Here is a 21,219-nt window from a genome sequence, read left to right as displayed (position 1 = left end):
TGCAGAAATAGTTATGTAGGCCCTTCGTACATACATTTCATTACTACTGTTCTAAAAATTTTTCATACTCCGATATATGTAATTTAATTTCCAATCACAAATGATCGATAGAATACAAAACCTACGCCTAACAGAAAGCAATGAATTACAGTTATTAAATAAGGGACATTTACAATGTTTTTTATTTTTAATCAAACATCAAACTTCAGTCTCGTGATCAAGACATTCGTAGATAATATCGAGCTCCACCAACTAAAAATAAAATACATAGTAACTGTAATAATAAAAATAACCATGTTAATTTAAAATTATATATAGATAGCAATGAAGTTTAAAAAAAGAATGTAGTCAATTCAAATCAATCGCAAACCTCTATTACATCTGTGCAGTAGTACGTATCTCTACCTGAGGGTCAAGCTAAGGAAGCTCAATTTGCACTTTCCGTTTCCTCTGACCGCTCAACGTCGTAATAACGCATGACCTACATTATAACCCGGAAGACGCTTGGCATCAAATGACTTATTCAACAGATTGAGATACAAAAAATACTATTATGACCAAATCGAACGGCGACTTTCAAATTGCGTGTAATCTAATTTAGTTATTCTTTTTTTTTTAGTCATTAAAAGTATTATTAACGCCAATAAATAATCAAAATTGTTATAAAAGAAATACCTAACAATTTATTTTCAACCGCATTTTTTGTTTGTTTTAGAAACAGAAGCTCTCCTACACTGACTCACTTCTCATTGAAACCGGAACACATCAGTACGAAATATTGCTATTATGCTGTAAAATAACAAACTGGCCTGAACGAAGCTATATTATTTTATTCCAAGTATAATATTATTAATGCTAAATAGAAAACACAATTGAATGATTCAAATAGATACAATTTTTCAGTCCGAAGTTTTACTTCACTGCAAAACGCGGGACATCAAGACCGTTGGTAAAATGTTATGCATGTTAATATTATATTTAATGTAGTTAATGAAGATAAAATATAAAATTTTCCTCTTGCTGATAATATTACAATTTTATTAAATAACGTATCATTTATTTTCAAGTATACTCAATCAACTAAGTGTTTATTGTATGAATTGTATCATATAATAATCATATTAGACTATTACACTAATATTGAAGATAATACGAGCAGTGATTATGCCAGAAGTAACTACTAGTAAATAATATCGCGACTTCTATTTTTAAATAGCAATTAAATAAGTTTTGATCTGTCAAAATCGGACAAAATGCGTTACCTGTCAGATAGGTTATTACTAAAGATTTCGTATTAAAATCTAATAACCCGATCTATTATATCTTCGTGGAAAAAAATGTTATGTCAATCTATAGATTCATCGCTGACAACAAAATATTCAGCATAATTAACTCTAGATTATAGAATGTAGAATATGTTGATTATTAATGTTTTTCATATAGTTTAATCTGTGCATTGACAGTCAGTCAGACTTGGATACGAATATACATTTTATGTATAAACCTAACCTATGTATCTTGATAGATATTACTAACAAAACTGTAATACCATAATGTATTATTCCGTAGTGATCAATACTAAAATGTTACTACTTTTAACCAAGCTAACTCTATCAAGAAGTTATAAAGTGAAGTTTGTAATGATAAAAAGTAATAAATCACTTTATAATAATTATTTTAAAGAATTGATGGGTCTAACAATTACTCACATATCAAATGACCCCTTTGTGCGTGCGAGTCTACAGTTATGCTGTCCAACAATATTGTTAGCTGTTATAGAAAATATTTGAAATCATATTCGACGTTGAATTCTTCATAATCATTGCCAGGAAATAAGGCAAGTTAGCCTTCACAATTCATCTACTATTTACAATTAATCGATGTAATTAGAAATACAAAACGTCTGAAATCTCAAAACCTATAATAGAGAACCTAACGTTTTTACGAAATTCCCATTAAATTCGTACAAATTGTGTTGCATTAAAACGACGATTAATTGAGATGGTAGGCATTTATAAGTAGCTAGAAGTAAACAAATTAACTTAACATTTGTATCATTAATATTTAATGCCTATTACAAAGTTGTTGCCCACGTTGTTTCATGAATATTAGACGTTTGGGTTTATGAAGTCACTGTCTTTAAGTGATCCGTTACGACGGTGTGGTGCGGTGCCAGAATTTTGACGGCATAAATCATTTATATTAATGAAAATATAGATACTTTTAAAAAAATAATGATTTTTTATTACTTTAAATTATGGCATTTCGATGCAGATATTTAGTTAATAAAATTTTAAAATTACTGATTACTTGTTGTACATTACAAATTTACAGCCGATGGATTAAGCGGAATGAAATTTCACACGAAATTTGCATATGGAACGTATGTGAACTATGGAAGGATAGAGGAATATATGTATCCTAAAAGAGTTACCCAAAATGGCTTCATTGCCTTTTTGGGTAGGTTGGTAGTTTGAACTGAGCATAATTGCATATTTGTTTATACACAAATTTAAATTAAGAATTCAGCAAAATTAAAACAAAATGGGCTAGACTGTCCTCCATTTATTGAGGAAAGTTATAGGTGTGATTTGATACTCCAGGACCTACGAAATAATAATGAAGGCGAATCATTTAACGAGCTGCATTTTTATATTACATTCGGGTCTTCACCGTGACCATGCCCTCTTTTTCATTTTGCAGACGTTTCGACCGAGTTGCACCTGTCGTGATCATGAGCTGACTCAAGCCAATAAAAAATAGTTATCCATTTCTGCCATCTTATACATGTTGATGTTTTAAGATTTATGTATAACTTCCTTCCTTTATTTCAACTAGTCTTATTGATTTTTGTTTTTGAAGGGAAGTAACCCATTTATATCATTTAACATAGTGACTTTGCCTAACTACTATTTATTTTTGTTTAGAGTAAAAAAAGTAATAAGTTTAAATACATATCTGATAAACATGTAAATTAATGTCATAAAATTGTGGTAAATCAATATGAGCATTAATGTGCTTAATACCCAGGGGACTGACTAGCACGCAACAACTTGCTTTAATACCTATTGCTTACCTTGCTTTATACATATTAAAAAACCTAACATTTTGAGTTCAGTTTAGGGAATTTTCACTAACAACATATCACTTATTTATTAAGATAACATTAAAAATACAATGTTTTTATTTCAATTTTTTTTTAATTGAAAATACGATAGCCAGCACGTTCAGAACACACTTATAACTAAATTCATCTATTCATTGTATCAAAGCGTACAATTATTACAATTCTATTTATTTGCATGAATAGAGAAAAATAATCCAAAATATTTGATGAACTGTTTGGAAATTGCATGTTCAAGGCACTTTTAGGGAACGGAGTTAAAACTGCTTGGTAGGTCTTATTATCATTTGCGAGACTTACTTAAAATCACAGGCAGGAATATCGTATCGAATCATTAACACTTATTGAGCTTTTTGTCCTGTGATTCTTAGTAACAGAAACCGTGACATTTTGCAATATTACACTCCTGATCTCCACCTAAACTGTCTTCAGCCTTGTGGGTTCACTATCTCTTTGGATTGGATTACCAGTGTGGGAATAAATGGCATAGACAGGCATAAGCGAGGTAGGCATAGATAGCATCTGTTAATGCTCGGATATTGTAACATCTGCGCTATTCGTTATTCGTCCTTGTGATTGCGTAACATGGCCAAAATTCGTCGACTTTGTCGGCTGTATAATAATAAATATAAGTCAATGTAAATTTATTAGAAAATAATATAACCGCAATCCTTCTTGTTCAGGCAAATTTAATTTGTAAAGTGTCGAATATACTCCAAACTGATAAAGATGATCATTTGGATTGGATTTGTAATTGATCAAACTTTAAAAAATATTAATGAACAGCAAGATTCGCGTATTTATCAATTATGGTCAAAACCAATTCCGTAGTCCTGAACGACCTTTACATAATAATCAGAGCACGAAAAAACCATTGGGTCAATGTGCGAAGGCATCCAAGCGAAACTATACCCATAATAACATTACCTTTATCATAGACTCGTTCTATACGATACTTCTTTTGACCTTTCGTATAAAAGTATTTTAAAAGGTAAAGATTTTTTCAAGAACATATACTTGTTCTTAGGATATTGTATAAATTAAGCTGGGTAAAAAACACTCGTGAAGTAGGTAGCAAACTAATGCTATTGCAGGCACATGTAACTAAGTATCCTAGATCCGCATTTTGGGGGAAATAGATATAATAGATTTGAGGGATATAGTGTAGAGTTATTATCACCCCTAACAGTATGAATATTTACGAGTGATTTTCAGTGTAATGAGTGTTAGTTTGTCAATGTATTATATATTTAAAAATAAAAACATTTGTTTTGTAATATCAATAATGTAAAGTGCATAGAAAACACAGATCTTAAGTGAAGTATTCAAGTTAAAAACAGGACAAACACCGATTCTGCGATGTTTTTATTTACACTCCTTGTGCTAAAAACTCTAAGTGCGGTATACATCACGTACGCTTGTATGGGAAGGATAATAATCATGTATGTATCTCTTTTAACTACATAGTATAAAACAAAGTCGCTTTCTCTTTCCCTATGTCCCTATGTACGCTTAAATCTTTAAAACTACGCATCGGATTTTGATGTCGTTTTTTTAACAGATAGAGTGATTCAAGAGGAAGGTATATATGTATAATACCTGCACAACATACCAGAAAAACGCTGATAATTTTAGAATTTTTAAAGTGATGTCTTAATTTTTTTTTCGTTTAAGTTGCAAATTTCGAGGCGTGTGGCTAGTAATATAATAAGGATTTACGAGTATATCTATAGGAACAGTGCATTGTGTTTGAGAAACACACGGAGATACTTTAGCTGATTCTTTTTGAGTGTTTTATTTGCCGAACCGGTGATCAATTTTTAGTTGGATTTCTTATGAGTGAAATACGATGAATAATGTTTTAATTATTGTTAATAATTAATAAATCGAGATAAAAGTGAAACAGTGAATTTATTAATGGACATTTTGTTTATAAAATCATTTGGATTTCCCTGATGAGTATTTTAATATAGCTTTGAGTTTAAATCACATTATGCTTTGGGTATTTTTTTATTGAAGCACGTATTACAAAATTTAATGACTCTTTCTTTTAATATTATTAGTTACGTAGTCAATATAGATGTTTAATAATAAGCAATAATTACAGTAAATAGTGGGTCACATAAATTCATTTTTATATTGTAACAGACACATTAATATAGATTTTGATTTGTTTATTTCACGGCACGTTGCACACCTGGTGGTCAATTCTACTATTCCCAATTTCGAATATCCACAAAAAACTAAGCTTAGTCGTAATTGGGGGTTATTCTACTTTTCTATATCGATTATAATCCAATCGAACTTTGACTCAACAGCATCTAGAATCTAGATCATTAGATTGAATAGAAAAACATTTCAATTCGATTGCGATAAACTGACATTTTGGTAGTAGAATTGTCTGTCTCATTCAGAGCCCGGTCTATAATGACATAACATTTCAAAAGAAAAATTGTAATAGAGCTGCATGCTGTAAGAGCAACTTTAAAGGGGAACACGTAAAATGCCATTAAGTGATATGCGATATTGACTTTAATAGTTATAAATTTACGCATCAAAATACCGTATCAACAAATGTCACTTCGATTTTTTTTATTTCACAAGTACAATACGAAATGTTTTCTTACAGATTTATACCGCTTCTATTTTAAAACTATTGATAAATAATAATTAAGTGTCCAGAAAATTTGAAACATAAAGTATGTTGTGTGTGAATTTTTATGAAGATCCATATATCGATTTTCGTCTACTCGATATCCAAATTATTTTCAGATATAAATGATTGATTAAATCTATAATGATTATGTAAATACGTCGATAAATATAATCGTTTGAGTAATCGATGGCAATAATATTTACAATCATAATACACGATAAATTTATATGTGTAATAAATATTTAAGGCATTTAAATATAGAATATAGTTATTGGACTGGTACTGCCTTGTAATTTTTTTTTAAATTATAAAAGACTAATATTCGCAATATTTGAACCAAAGGCAGACGAACAATTAGAATACCTTATGGTAAGTGATCACTATATATACATATCCTGGAACTATATTGAGAAATCAAAGTCAATTGGTCAATAACCATGGGATAGCATGGCGGACCCTCACCTCACCCACGCCTTTTGTTAAATATATTTAACGAGTGTTTAAACACAGATTGCTCTCTTTCTGTCATCATTGATCTAACATTCGAAAGAAGACGACAAAACATTGTTTAACGTACCACCCACAAACATAATATAATAAAGTCGTAAGATGTTATGGCTCAATGGAGCCTTTAATTACTCTAAATTCATCATTCGTACAAGAACATAGCAATACAAAGTGTTATAGTTTGGTGGTAGAATAATTGGTAAGCAGGTGGTACTCATCCAGGCGTTTTGTGTTAATGCCTAGCACCATTAAAGTAATCTATCTCCCTTCTCTATGTATACATAAAAGAGTTCTCACTATACACAGTTAATTTTATTAACCTATATAATTCTACCAGATATATGTAAAGTAAAATATTCGGCATTTATAATTTAAAATATTATGTTTTTGGTAAATATAATGAATCAATGGTACCTTCTAGGAAATGGCGACCGCAAACAAATCGACTAAATATATTGGTCTACATAAATATTGACTGTCCACCGTCACGTGTGTACAACCTGCTGATAATGGGGCTGATAAGGGTGCCATTAGTAACACATAATACGAACGTGACCAGCACTGTTATCTATATTGTCTTGGAGGAAATGACGAATAAATACTTGAAAATACATCGGTTAACATATATATTAATTTGAACTGAGTTGCGTTTATATTTGTATTAAGACTAAATTGATAAATAAATCTTAAAAGAGTACTGTTTATTTTATCATAGGACACTAATAAATGTAAAAAACAGCACTGTATATCTGTTTATTTGAACTATGCAAGTTTCTTGCTGCTAGAGGCCGCTTTCCGAAACAGTGGTAGTATTTAATTATCGACGATTCAAAAACGATTCATTGTGAAGTTTACTTGAATAAAATTGATTTGATTTGGTTTGTATGCGTCGATATTATTTTCTTGTCAATGTTGAGTCAAAAGACATTGGTCGTAAGCAACCATATGGTAAGACAAGGAGAAGGGTAGTTAACATCTTTTGTTTTTTAGAAAAGAGTAGAGCAATGCTCCAAATTAATTAATAAATTAGTAATATTTCTATTTAGGGGTCCTATCGATCTTGATTGATCTACTGACTTATTAATTACTATACCGAAAGGAAACATGCCTAACTAAATTGGTAAGCGACATTAACGAGCCTGTGGCAAGTTCAGTTTTTTTCTGTACTGTTGTTCTATAATAGTGTCAGTCGGAATAATTATATGGGAGTACACGATCTCTTAAAATCAATGTGTTCCAAAAACCTTTCATAATGCTCTGACATTACGAAATGAAGGTCTTTTCAAAAGTTCAAGTCTTTATGTGTAGCAGTTTAAGCTGTGTTGTTAATTAGTCGACTTCAAAAATCTATCAAATATGTATAGTATGACACAACTTAGATGTCGCATCGGCAAAATTCGTAAAACCGATCATATCCGAATTGAGTACGCTATTCCAAATTATCAATATTTAGTTCTCATGCGAATATGATCTTTGCACAAACGTTATAACTTGTAATATCATAGAACCTAATATATTCGTCAATTTGACGCGTCGATTTACATGCACTTGCTTTCTCTGACGCGTGAATATCTAGCGACGAATAGCGTCGAATGGCGCGATAGGGAGCTATTTCTATTGGTTGTATAAATCGGCAGTAATCGGTTTTATTTTCATTCCATTGCATTTTCCGATGCTACATCTAATTTGTGTCGTACTATAATTTTAAATGAAAAAATATATTACATGAGTAGAATAAAAAGTCGAAATATAAAATATTTTAAGTTTTATAAAACGGTTTATATATCTAATTAAACATAACATTTTATAAAACACAATGTAATACGAGGTTTTGTTTGTTTTACTTAAAGAATTTGGATTGCTACTAGTTCCTTGGTAATTGTAAACAATAAAATCGCAAGGTTCTGTGAACTTGTTTCTACAAATAAAATTTATATCCATAGACAACAATGTGGACTGAAAAGTTTATTTGACTCTATGAGTAAAGTCTCTAAACCTATTTTAAAAATGGTTTATATTAATTTTTTTCAGTCAAATTTTTCAAATTCCAATCTTCCTGGACAAGAGAGAAAAGCTTTACCAAATTTCCTTTTCAACCGACTTCCAAAAGGAGGAGGTTATCAATTCGTCTGTATTTTTTTTTTTTTTTTTTTTTTTTTTTTTTTTTTTTTTTTTATGTTTGTTACCTCATAACTTTTCACTGGGTGGACCGATTTTGATAATTTTTTTTTTGTTTGAAAGGTAGTGCTTCCCGTGGGGTCCCATTTTTTTTATTTTTTTTTCCGATGATGGTATCCATGTGAAAACGACATAAGTCTTAAATTTGCATTATGTATATGCGCGACAAATAGGTGAATAACTGAAAATCACGTTAACCAATTTTGATAATTCTTTTTTTATTATAAAATATATACTTCAAGGGTAATTTGGTGAAAGTTTGGTAAGGTTCTGAGCACAGGATCCATGACAAAGTAACGGAACGGAAGGGAACGGAACAATTCTGAGGAGCACGTTAGCGATAATCGGTCGAATCTTTTATTTATAAGTTATTTGGATATTTGAGTCACCTTCCGTAATGTGGTTATGTTTATGTAATTATCATAGTCGAATATTATAATCAACTAGCTACCCACCCCGGCTTCGCACGGGTGCAATACTGATACTAAATATACTACAGAATTTGTTTATATACGACATCACATCGCAAACTTCTAAAACTATCAGTGTTTCTTTACTATATTGTTCATGTATTATATACACAAACCTTCCCCTTGAATCACACTATCTTTAAAAAAAAACCGCATCAAAATCCGTTGCTTAGATTTAAAGATATAGGGACAGAGAAAGCGACTTTGTTTTATACTATGTAGTGATGGAACTCCTATACGGCTCGCAGTTAGGGTGCGATATGGGGCAGAATTTCTTACTATCTTTAATCAAATTTTGTGTATGTGATGTGATGACATATGATGTACGAAATATAGTTGGACTTTTTCAAAGATTTTTTGCTGAGTTCGATTACAGCTCTTTCGAGGGATCCTTGTAGTTTACGCCGCGTGACGTATTAAATCCGCATTTTCGAAAGTCTATTTTTGCTTTATTCGCAAGTTTCCTTTGAAATTGTCCTCGAATTAGTTTCTGACTCATATAAACGGAACGCTTAATCTATCCATATTAAAAAAAATTAGTTAGTCAACATCAGCTTCACTTAAAATCAAAAAATAAATAAAATTTTAACAAAAAGAAAAACCGACTTCAAACAAAACACTATTTTAAAACAAATGAATATGCACGAAAAAGTAATAAAAATAATTGCGTATTCAACATATTTTTTAGAGTCTTCCTAAGTTAAATGAAATGAAAAATATTAGACTACTTAAAAGTCGATTAACTATTATATCATGTAGTTATAATTATTGTTATATTTGGAGTCGGTGTCAGCCAATAAAACCCTACAGTATATCTATCAAAAAACAATACGAGAATACTTTAACAAATATGTTTTTTACAAATTACCTTTTACACAATAATATACTGGATAAATCAAGGGGCTCGTATCGCTTCTTTCTTTTGATTGTTGGGGCAAGGGCACCGTGGCTGACACCGGCTCCAAATATACCAATAACTATAACTACATGATATAATCGTTAATCGACTTTTAAGTAGTCTAATATTTTTCATTTCATTTAACTTAGGAAGACTCTAAAAAATATGTTGAATACGCAATTATTTTTATTACTTTTTCGTGCATATTCATTTGTTTTAAAATAGTGTTTTGTTTGAAGTCGGTTTTTCTTTTTGTTAAAATTTTATTTATGTCTACAAAAAAGAAACAAAACAAAATATCAATGCAAAGATATTTTTTTGTTTCATTGCCCTCTGACATACTTTGAAAACCTCAACATCTTCATCACAATCTTACAGATAGAGAATATGTAAAACGTGGAACTTATGTGTTGCCATGGCACGGTATTATCATAAAGCCATGTGGTAATGAAGGTGGCAATACCATAAGCAATATAACACACGAAATGGTTGGCGAAATGAAGTCGTCGAATTGAAACAACGGGGTAAGTGCCACGAGCTGCGATCTGCGGTTCAGGAACATCTTATTTTATGGTTCCGGAGTCTGTTGTTTGTTTTTATTGGTTTCATGCTGGAGATACTTTATTATTTTGCTGTCATGAAAACTATTAACACTAAGTTTCTTAGAGTCCAAACCAATAGTTATAAAGTAGACGTTTCATCTACTACATTTTCGTTATTTAATGACAAAATACGTGACCAGTGATTGAGAGCTGACCATTTATTTGTTCATTAAATTATAAATTAGTAAATAAAATAAATATGAGACAACATCACATGCATTACTCTGATCCCAATGTAAGTAGCTGAAGCACTTGTGTTATGGAAATCAGAAGTAACGACGGTACCACAAACACCCAGACCCAAGACAACATAGAAAACTAATGGTAATCTACATCGACTCGGCCGGGTATCGAACCCGGGACCACAGTGTGGCGTACCCATTAAAACCGGTGTACACACCACTCGACCACGGAAGTCGTCTATTACGTTATCATACATTAACAAATTAAAAAAAGTTCATGAAGAAGCCTGGACACAAATATTTATGCTGGAATGCATTCCAAACCTTTACTTTAACAAGCAAGTAAAATGCGTAATAGAAGATTACTTTTTTTCAAAAATGCATCGGATAACTAGATTTTTTTTTAAACTATTAAACGATAAGTCTGTAGTCTTCTTAATTAACAAAAGTATAGGCCCTGGTATATGATATTACATCTATTATAATACGATAGCCTAATTATAAACTCAAATCTGATAACATCATTAACCCATATCTTGAATGTGAGCGATATTGCAGATGCGCAAGCAAGAACCAGAACATCTGAGATGTATGCTCGATTGACGTCTCACCATTTAAGATCAAACTATATGGCAGACACGTGCCAAAACAGACAAACATCCATTACCTAAGAATAAGAACGAATCTTTATCTAGTAGGTACATACTTATTATATATACTTATCAGAAGTTCCGATCTTAAGGAGGACTTACAGTATGCGTAATTTTTCTTTGAAAACAATCTCAGTAATAAGTCCTACAACAACAAAAACAGCCTGTAAATTCCCACTGCTGGGCTAAAGGCCTCCTCTCCCTTTGAGGAGAAGGTTTGGAACATATTCCACCACGCTGTTCCAATGCGGGTTGGTGGAATACACATGTGGCAGAATTTTTAAGAAATTTATCACATGCAGGTTACCTCACGATGTTTTCCTTGAGCACGAGATGAATTATAAACACAAATTAAGCACATGAATCAGCGGTGCTTTCCTGGGTTTGAACCCGAAATCATCGGTTAAGATGCACGCGTTCTAACCACTCGTCATCTCGACTCTAATAAGTCCTAATATAGGTTACATTGAGTACTTACCACAGTAAGCACGTATAGTCGTTCATTGTAAAGTGTTTGATATTTCTTTGGTCGTGGCAGAGTGCCTTCCTATAATATAAATGGACAGATGTATTTGGCTACATATTTTTGTCTTACAATTTCTCATGCATAGTCGACTAGTCTCCTCTGAGAACTGTAGTCGTGACCAATATCGAGATAGAGACATCATAAACCACGATCTCAAAGCTAAATGAAATGGATAGACATAATCTCTACATATGATAATGTTAAAAAAAATCAAATTTGATTCTATGCAAAAGTTTTAGTTTGTACAGTCTAAAATCTACAATGAATTAAAATTTATTCCCTTAAATTAATAATACTTTTTTTTTATTTACTACACAAGTTTACTGTCTAAGTAGCAGTAAGTAGCGCATCCAGCGCGAGTTTCATCCAATTTCATTCGATTCAAATTAACCTTGTAAATAAATTTATTATACAATAACCTAAGAACGTATATATTCGCATGTAACTATTCCTAGGCTAACTACAATTAAATTATGTGTGAGGCGTCCGTCAAAGGTTATTCTTCCAAATGCAGTTATAAGGAAAAAGTAATAATAGTACTTATTACAACAACTTGAGCGATGACATCAGCTGATGACAGCGCGCCATTGTCCGACGGTTCTATCGTGTATAAACAATTCTCGAATACATCTTCGCGAGGTGAAATTATTCATATTAGATATAACATAAAAATATTTTACATTCATATATAAAAATACCGGCTAAAACCGCGGCTTTGCTCATGCAGAACTCAGTTTCAGGAATTTACTGGGTTAAGCCTGCTTCGTAACAAATTTGTTCTAACCTTGAGACACATATACACAACAGAGTTACTTATTTATATTATTCTGAAGCCGATATACTGTGCTCGTGAATTTTAATCGAAGATTGGTTGATCCCTAAGAAAACACTAATGACTTTTTATGACGAGATGCTCCCAACCTTTTCATTGAGTTCTAGTGTTTAGTTATATAAGGATATGATTACGATAGAATGATGGCTAAAAATATCACAATATCACTTTATACAATTTTGTCTCTCTGTCTGTTTGTTTCCAGCCTTTTCTGGAAGGAACTGATTTTGTCGGGACTTTTCATGGCACAAAGCTGATTTAAAAAGGAAAAATTTAGCTTTGGTTACAACTTTTTCGAAAAATTCAAACGCGCACGAAGACGCGGGTACAGCTATATTATACATGACCAAACTACTGAACCGAAATTGATGACATTTGGTATGAAGGAAACATCAATCTCAAGGAAGAACAAAGGCTACTTATACCTAACATCTGAAGCGAGAACCAAGCAAGTCGTGACAATTAATGGTACATAAATAATAATGAATCAGTTACCAACTAATACTACATTTATAAAAGCCCTACAGTCGGGCTAAATTCGGTGTACAGTCGACCATATTAATGGATGAATATAATTTAATGTACATGTAGTACCTGTAAATTACCCTCTGCTGGGCTAAGGCCTCCTCTTCCTTTAAGGAGAGGGTTTGGAATATACTCCACCGGGCCATCGCATCTCAATGTACATGTACGTTTTTAAATATTTTATTAAGTCAACATGACGTGTTTCTAGACGAACGTCTGATAGAATTGTAAACTTAGCGATGACGCTATACAATATATAGATCGCTCGATTATGACGATGTGTGAAAGCTTAGTTGTTTCTATGATCTTTGAAATAACATAACCATTGAACTAAAAATCTGTAACAATTATTATAAAAGCGAAGGTAACTCTTTCTGTTGACACTTCAAGCCGCTGAACCGAATTAGATGAGGCATTTGTTTACTACTGGTGGTTTTAGTAGGTTCATCTTATAATGTTGTCTTAAATTTTCGCGATTATTACACATTTAAATAAAACTAGTTATAACGGATTTTAATCACGTATATTAAATATTTTGGACATCCCGACGTTTCGAGCACTTTACAGCGTTCGTGGTCACGGGTAGACTACCCGTGACCACGAATAACTTAATAAATATATAAAATAAAATAACTAGTTTTATTTAAAGGTTCATCTTATTTTATTTGCAGTAGTTCAATTTTCCTTTCGAAACATTACCAATTAATTCCACTTATCTATATTAATATTATAAATGTGTTAAGTAACTGTCTGTCCGTCTCTCTGTCTGTCGCTATTTTACGACCAATGAACCGAATTTATTGATATTTGGTGTAATGCAAGCTTGAATTGCAAGGCAGGACATGGCCACTTTTTTACCCAAGTCATGACAACCAAACCGCTAAAACGGAAGCGAAGCCGTGGGCAACAACTAGTACTTTACATACATACATTATAAATGTGAAAGAAACTGTTGGTTTGTTCATCATCACATCGAAACGACTGAACCGATTATGATGAAATTAGGCACTGAAGTTGGTAAGAATACAGGCGTCTAATTAAATATACGATGAAAAATATTTCGTCCAATGTAGTCGGCGGAAAAAATAGCAATATTAAAATTACACATTATTATTTATTCTAGCGTTTTTCATAGATGTCAAATAATTAATTACGTGACACTTGAGCACAGCAATATGTAGAAAGAAGGTTTGGTTAATCGTAACTCAATGTATTTTTGGGTGGTATATTTAATTTCGTGTTGCAATTAAGGGGTTTGCCAGAAAAGTGGCTGCCAGGGTGGTAGTCTTCTTTGAAGAACTTTACATAACTACATTCTGTATATGTGATATTAAAATGCTTTAAATAGTAAATTGTCAGAGAAATCATAGCTATAGTTATAATTATACTTAAAGTAATATAGTATTTTTTTATCTTTATTTGTATGATATTTTATTTAAACCAGTACTAACAGTTGACCTTGAAAAAGAAAATTACATCAGTTAAGATTAAAACATTTTTTACTAAAGATTGATGCATTTTAAAAATTATAGAAAGAAATATAAGGAAAATAATAATACTTATCATTATTAATAAACCAAATAGTACAATATTTTGTATAACTACAGTATGTTTAAAATAATCTCCAAGGACATCATATCAATGCGAGTTTTTATAAACAGAAGCTATTTATGAAAAGTTATTATTTTTACACATTTATAGTGCGAAACTATATTTCATCATCACGAAATTATAATTATAATATTCAGATTTGTTAGTTATATGCAGATGTATGTTCATTCTATTCTAACTGACTTTGGCTCCAAAGAGATACCGACGAGAAAATAATTAAGTAACCATTTAAATACCAATAAAAACTAGCAAGTTTTTCTGTATAGTTTAAAATTAATTATTGTTCCAAAATGGATGTTAATGACTATTTATTTTTTTGAAATATTAATGTGCGGTATGGCTCTGAAGAAAAATAAATATTTAAAATTCAAATTTTTACAGCCAAGTCACAAATGTATGTAATGTAATGTCGTTCAGATTTAGTATAAAGCAAGTTTAAGCTCCAAGAGAGGAAACTTCAAAGGCTACTTTTTACATATCACCGACAACATCCAATATGCGAGTTTATCTTCGATGATAATTTAAATCTAAAAGATGACAATTTTGATCTAGGTGGAGTCAAAGCAAGCCACAATATTTTCTAATATCAATTAAGGGCAAGGATACTCTAATTTATATTTTAATGCATCCATCCATATGATAACATATCCACAATTAGATTTTAAATTATATATTAAGTAAGTCATATAGTAGTTATGTACCATTAATAAATAATTTGAAAAATCAAAATATGCAATTAGTTTCTGATTTTTGAAGTTATTTATAAAAATATGTACGTAATTTTTTTATTTTTATTTTAATTGAACCTCAAACTGTTCATGTTTGTTTTCAATTTTAGACTTGATAAATTTGGTTAAATATAAAAAAAAATAATGATAACAATCTTGTTATAGATATTTATAGTCTAGATATAAAAAAAAACGAAAATGTAATTACTAATTCAATCATGCATCTGTGATAAAAACCTTTTGTATTGTTTTACATTTGTTTTTATTAATTAATACATTATAATGAATTTAACTTAAGCCAGACCATTATTTACACAAGTGCAAACAAGGTGATATTTATAGTTTAGTCACATATCATTATTCAATGAATTATAAAACATTTATTTAAACTGAATAGTTTTTACAACTTTGGAGGCAAACTTTTCGAAGTTTACTAAGAAGTTGAATTAGGACACTACCATTGAACCTAAAATTAAAAGAAAACGCAAACAAAGTTATTTTAAGTTCTAGGTAAAGAACATATAGGAATTACCTCAGTTGCAAATTTTCAATGAACTTGTCCGTAGTCAAATTGTCCAGAAGGACGAAATCGGACACACCGACTTCTGGTTGGGTCGTCATCTTTAACGCGCCACTTTTCAATCAACATTAACTAAATAAACACAAGTGTTCACACAGTTTCGCCACAATAGCCGGCGTGTATGAACATTTATTATCAACAAACCGTTAAAAATAGAAAACACAAAACACAATCACCCCCCGCAAATGCTTAATATAAACTGACAGTTTTTTAAATTCATTAATATGGTCACACTAAGAATATTGCTATAGAACAAAATAATTTGTGATTCATTTCTATAATAATATAAAAGGTAATATCCACATATCATAAGAATTATATATAGATTATAAGTATAAATAATAATTTGGAAAATTTAAGAATAAATATAAAAATTATTACTTCATTTTATTTTTCATGAACTAAAATGAATGTAGACATATTTATTAACCGAGTCTTTATCTGTTCGTCGCCATTTTCCTTGTTGTAGGCGCCTCAAATGTCATAATAATTTCATTTTTCTGAAAATTACATTTTCTTTAATGTTTTGTGTTCTTTTTCATGTTTTATTGATGTCTAAGGCTACTTTATACCCTAATTTTGCTTTATTTGCAATAAATTTCGCAAATTGTGTTAGTGACTTCTGCCGACACTCCAAGGATTTTTAATTGATGTTTTACAATGAAAAACAGAGATCATCTTCATAAAAGGTAGCAAGTGTCTTCGACGCCCACAAGACACTGTATCAAGGGCTGCGTAGTGCGATAAATCTTTAACGGCATTTTTATGTAAAATAATGAAATCGTGAAATAAATTCGTGTATGAAGGTGCGTTGTATGTTGGACAATGAGTGATTCGCCTGGAGTGGAGTGGCTCCCGGCGTACAGCCCGGGGCCTCCGAGACACAGTCCCTTAGGCCCCATTCCTCGCTTCCTTTACGAAGATGTGCAGCCGCCATCACTCCAACAGGAAAACAACAACAAGGAAATCGATCAGAAACAAAATACAAATAAAATCAAACATGCTAAGCCAGCTTACAGGTAACGTTTTCCTCAAGAAACCTTCATTTTATTTACAAATGACTCACCTTAGGACAATTGGTAAAATCAATATTTCTTCATCTTAAAAAAATTTCAGGGTCAAATCCTAGCTACAATTCTTTTTGTGTTTTTTTTTTGTGCTACAATGGCCTTAATTATTGTTTTAATTTATAATTTGAATAATAATCTCATAATGGTTTTAGATTAAACTAGAAATTAATTAATTTACAAGGAAACAAGAAAAATTAACTTAAATGCTTATCTTGTTTATCCATAAAGATTTTGCTCTTACCTAATTTTATATATTTGTCTCATATATAAAGTGCAAAAACAGCCTGGCACAAACCAAACTCATAAAAAAAGTAAATTTGCAAACAAATGTTGAGTTGGCTGGGTTATTGTATAAATATGTTTTTTTTTTTTTTATTTCAGCTATGCTAGTATGATCAGATTAGCTATCAGCAGTAGTCCAAATGGCAAGATGACACTCAATGAGATATACAACTATATATGTAATGCTTTCCCTTATTACAAAGAAGCGGGAAAAGGATGGATGGTATGTAAATTTCACTACATCATATAAAACAAAATGACTGCGGACCATCTGTACCTATGTATGCTTAGATCTCATTACTAAAAACTGGATTTAGATTCAATTTTCAAATAGATAGACTGATTCAAGATGATGAAAGAAAATATTATAGAGAAACACTGATAATTTAACAGGCTTCTAATGTGTCATACATAATCACATTTGTGCTCTTACATTGCAAACACTGGCTGGACCTAAAGAGATCAATTCAAATGATGTACTACAATATTGTACACATATTTAGTCATCAGCAATGCACCTGTATGAATCCGTATAGGGTCACTAGTGTTATAATAAATTAGATAAAACCATAGCTGTATCCAACATAATAAAACTTTATGACGCCCAAATCTTCATCCTCCCATTTAAGGAGTTAACAAGGAAATATTTACTAAACTTTAATATTTAATATAAAGTTTGATGTTTATTATACACATTCTAAAAGTAAAAAGTGTAGATGATTATCATTCAGCAGCAAAATCTCTCAAAAACCTCTTACTTTTTGTTAAATTTCTTGTTACTATATAAATTTATTCTAAGTATATTTGTGTGTAAACGTTTATTTACCATTGAAACTATTTTTACAGAACTCAATAAGACACAATCTGTCTTTGAACAAGTGTTTCATGAAGGTGGCTCGTAGTAAGGACGATCCAGGGAAGGGCTCATACTGGGCAATGGACAGTAGCTACAAAATGGCAGAAGTAACACCGCGGCGCAGACGTAGTTTGCGAGTAAGTGACTTGATATTTTAAAATCATTTATCACATCCTCTCACATTATAGTTTTTAAAGAGAAATTTTAAATCTCCCTTTGATTGGGTTGTCTGGAAGAGATGGCTAAAAAGCCATAAGTCCTCCCGTAGTACAACACTTTTAATGTACTTCTATTGTTTTAAATTCTTTTTTTGTATTTTATTAATTTTGTGTTACTTTCTTTTTTTTTGTTTTTTGTTTGTGGTGTGCAATAAAGAATAATTCATTCATTCATTCATAAAGTTATATAATATGCTTTTATATCTATGGTTATCATACAAATGATATTTTTTCTTCCCAGATGGCCCCATATAGCCCAGAATGTAGTTCTAACAGCAGTGGCGAAGCTGGCGCCTCCGGTGTGGACGCAGCACCGACACCGCCCGCTACGCCCACTACTCCTACCGCGCCAAACACCCCCACAACGCCGACTACCCCTACAACAGCTATAATTAAAGAGGAGCCAGTGGTCAAAGAGGAGAATAGTGAGTATGGATAATTCTCAAATACTGCCTCGTATTTGTACCTTGATTATAATAGTCTGGAATTACTTTTGTATAGTACGACACAAATTAGATGTAGCATCGGAAAATGTAATGGAATGAAAATAAAACCGATTACTGCCGATTTACACAACTAATAGAAATAGCTCCCTATCGCGCCATTCGACGCTATTCGTCGCTATAGATTCACGCGTCAGAGAAAGCAAGTGCATGTAATTTTAGGTCATATTAGGTCATACGATATTACAATTTATTACGTTTGTGTAAAGATTATATTGACATGAAAAATGAATATTGATAATTTGGGATAGCATAATCAATTCGAATGTGATCGGTTTTACGAATTTTGTCGATGCTACATCTAAGTTGTGTCGTACTATACCAAATAACTAAGAGTATTTATTAGAAGTAATACTTTATTTTTCAGATTCGAAACACACAGACGACGCGTTGACAGCGCTCATGAACGAGGAGTTGATAACCGATGCCGATATAAGTCGAGGTGAGATATAACATCACATTCTTGACATTGCATTATCGTAGCAGCAAACCAAATTAACATCGGATGTAATGATGGTGGAACTGAGATGGCCCAATGGTTAAAACTCGTGCATCTTTACCGATGATTCCGGGTTCAAACCCAGGCAAGCACCACTGATTGTTCGTGTGCTTAATTGTGTTATTAATTTATGTCGTGCTCGGCGGTAAAGGTAAATATCGTGAGGAAACCTGCACGTGTCTAATATTACTAAACACCAACCCGCATTGGAACAGTGTGGTTGAATATGTACGTATATAATATCTCTTCAAAAGAGAGGGGGGGGGAGGCCTTAGTTAAGTAGTGGGAAATGTACAGGCTTTGTTTGTTATTGTTGTTGTACTAATGGTGACTCATGAGTTCCGACCTCCCCCCCCCCTCGCCCCGGGCCTGACGGCGGCGCGTGTTGCAGAGAGCTGGTGGTGGTCGGGCGCGCGGCGGCACGTGTGCGAGCTGCGCCACTCCGCGCTCACGGACGACTACGGGAACTTCCTCGACACGCGTGCGCACGACTGCGACTGCCCGCTCGACGCCGCGCTGGCGCCCGCTCTCCCCGCGCTGGCGCCCGCCGCCCCCCCCGCCGCGCCCGCCACGCCGCCCTGGCACGCCTTATAACACACGCGTGCACGACTGCGACTGCCCGCTCGACGCCGCGCTCCCCGCGCCCCCCGCGCCCCCCGCCACCGCGCCCGCCACGCCGCCCTGGCGCGCCTTATAACACCGCTCGCGCTGCTGCGACGCGCGGGTAACGCCGACGCCCGCGACAATATACGGGAGTGCAAACTGATACCTTTTTAAAACTTCTATTTGTATATCCGTCGTTGTACAATTTTTATAGTAACGATTAATAGGGCGAGGAAATTATGACATCAGGTTTCTTAGTATACACTCGTAGAGTTCCATGTTCATTTGTATAAAAAGGTATATTTATTGTTATGCTGGTGTCGCACATTCGATGACATTGAAAAATGTTCACTGAATATTTTTTTGTATTGCAATTTGAAGTAGCAATATTAAGTTGATAAATCAGAGTAAATGAAGTCTGCATAATATTAACATGTTGGGAGATTTTTTAATATAAAATATATTGGTCAAATTAAGCTGAATGACTTTAATAAACATGTACAAATTATTCAGTACATACACATGCTGGAAGAGAATATTATGTTAAAGAAAAATAAAATTGCGCGCGAATGTATGACTCCAGCATAACACTACATCGTAACCGCGAATTAGCTGGCTAATTCAGTTTAACTGTGATCCCGATCATTCGGAGAGTTCTATCAGTAAATAGAAACTAAATATATCTTATAAAAAGCCGATAGCGCTACGGACGCCGTCACAATCATGAGATGATATGCAGAAATATATTTTTCTTATCTGGATGGATGGTTGTATCAAGTTTGATAAAGTGACCATTGGACCCAATATATAATAGAGCATGTTGAAACGATTGCATAATAGCTATATAGTTGTAAATTTATGTAAAGTATATTATTAGAGTCGGAACTATGATACCTAGCCCTAGATTAGTCTAAGCGATGTGTAAGCCAGTATTTTTTTTTTTATTATATAAAAATTATAATACGTTTTCTTTTGATATTTTGTCAAACAAATGTTGAAAGATGATCAATGTGTTATTACATAGACCAGTATAAAAGTGTTCAGATGTATGATATAGTTTTTACTTAATGTAAGGAAATCTTTTTGTAAAAAAAAAATCACCTTTTTGAAAACGAACAG

General features: G+C 32.4%; 2 protein-coding genes across 2 annotated transcripts in view; one reads left to right on the top strand and one right to left on the bottom strand.

Moving 5' to 3' along the window:
- The window catches only part of LOC124534053 (unconventional myosin ID), a 45,795-nt gene extending 29,538 nt beyond the window's left edge, over positions 1–16,257 (bottom strand). The window contains exon 1 of the mRNA XM_047109711.1: positions 16,022–16,257. Coding sequence (XP_046965667.1) covers positions 16,022–16,110 — 89 coding nt within the window. The 5' untranslated portion in view covers positions 16,111–16,257. The remainder of the gene's footprint in view (positions 1–16,021) is intronic.
- Positions 16,258–16,524: 267 nt separating this feature from the next.
- Positions 16,525–20,091, top strand: LOC124534196 (forkhead box protein J3-like). The gene is made up of 6 exons (XM_047109906.1): positions 16,525–17,088; positions 17,521–17,644; positions 18,268–18,414; positions 18,737–18,920; positions 19,366–19,440; positions 19,889–20,091. The coding sequence occupies exons 1-6, from the start codon at positions 16,895–16,897 to the stop codon at positions 20,089–20,091; spliced, it is 927 nt and encodes a 308-aa protein (XP_046965862.1). The 5' UTR covers positions 16,525–16,894.
- The last annotated feature ends 1,128 nt before the right edge of the window (positions 20,092–21,219 follow it).

This window comes from Vanessa cardui, chromosome 12, assembly GCF_905220365.1.
Source record: "Vanessa cardui chromosome 12, ilVanCard2.1, whole genome shotgun sequence".
In the NCBI taxonomy this organism is placed as follows: Eukaryota; Metazoa; Arthropoda; class Insecta; order Lepidoptera; family Nymphalidae; genus Vanessa; species Vanessa cardui.
The sequence above is the reverse complement of the archived record's forward strand: the minus strand, read 5'-3'. Positions and strand labels throughout refer to the sequence as shown.

Excerpts from the sequence above, each read along its gene's own strand:
- LOC124534196 (XM_047109906.1), top strand. The coding sequence starts at position 16,895 with ATGAGTGATTCGCCTGGAGTGGAGTGGCTCCCGGCGTACAGCCCGGGG. Across the intron at positions 17,089-17,520 it reads CATGCTAAGCCAGCTTACAG|CTATGCTAGTATGATCAGAT; the intron begins GTAACGTTTTCC and ends TTTTTATTTCAG. Across the intron at positions 18,415-18,736 it reads GGCGCAGACGTAGTTTGCGA|ATGGCCCCATATAGCCCAGA; the intron begins GTAAGTGACTTG and ends TTTTCTTCCCAG.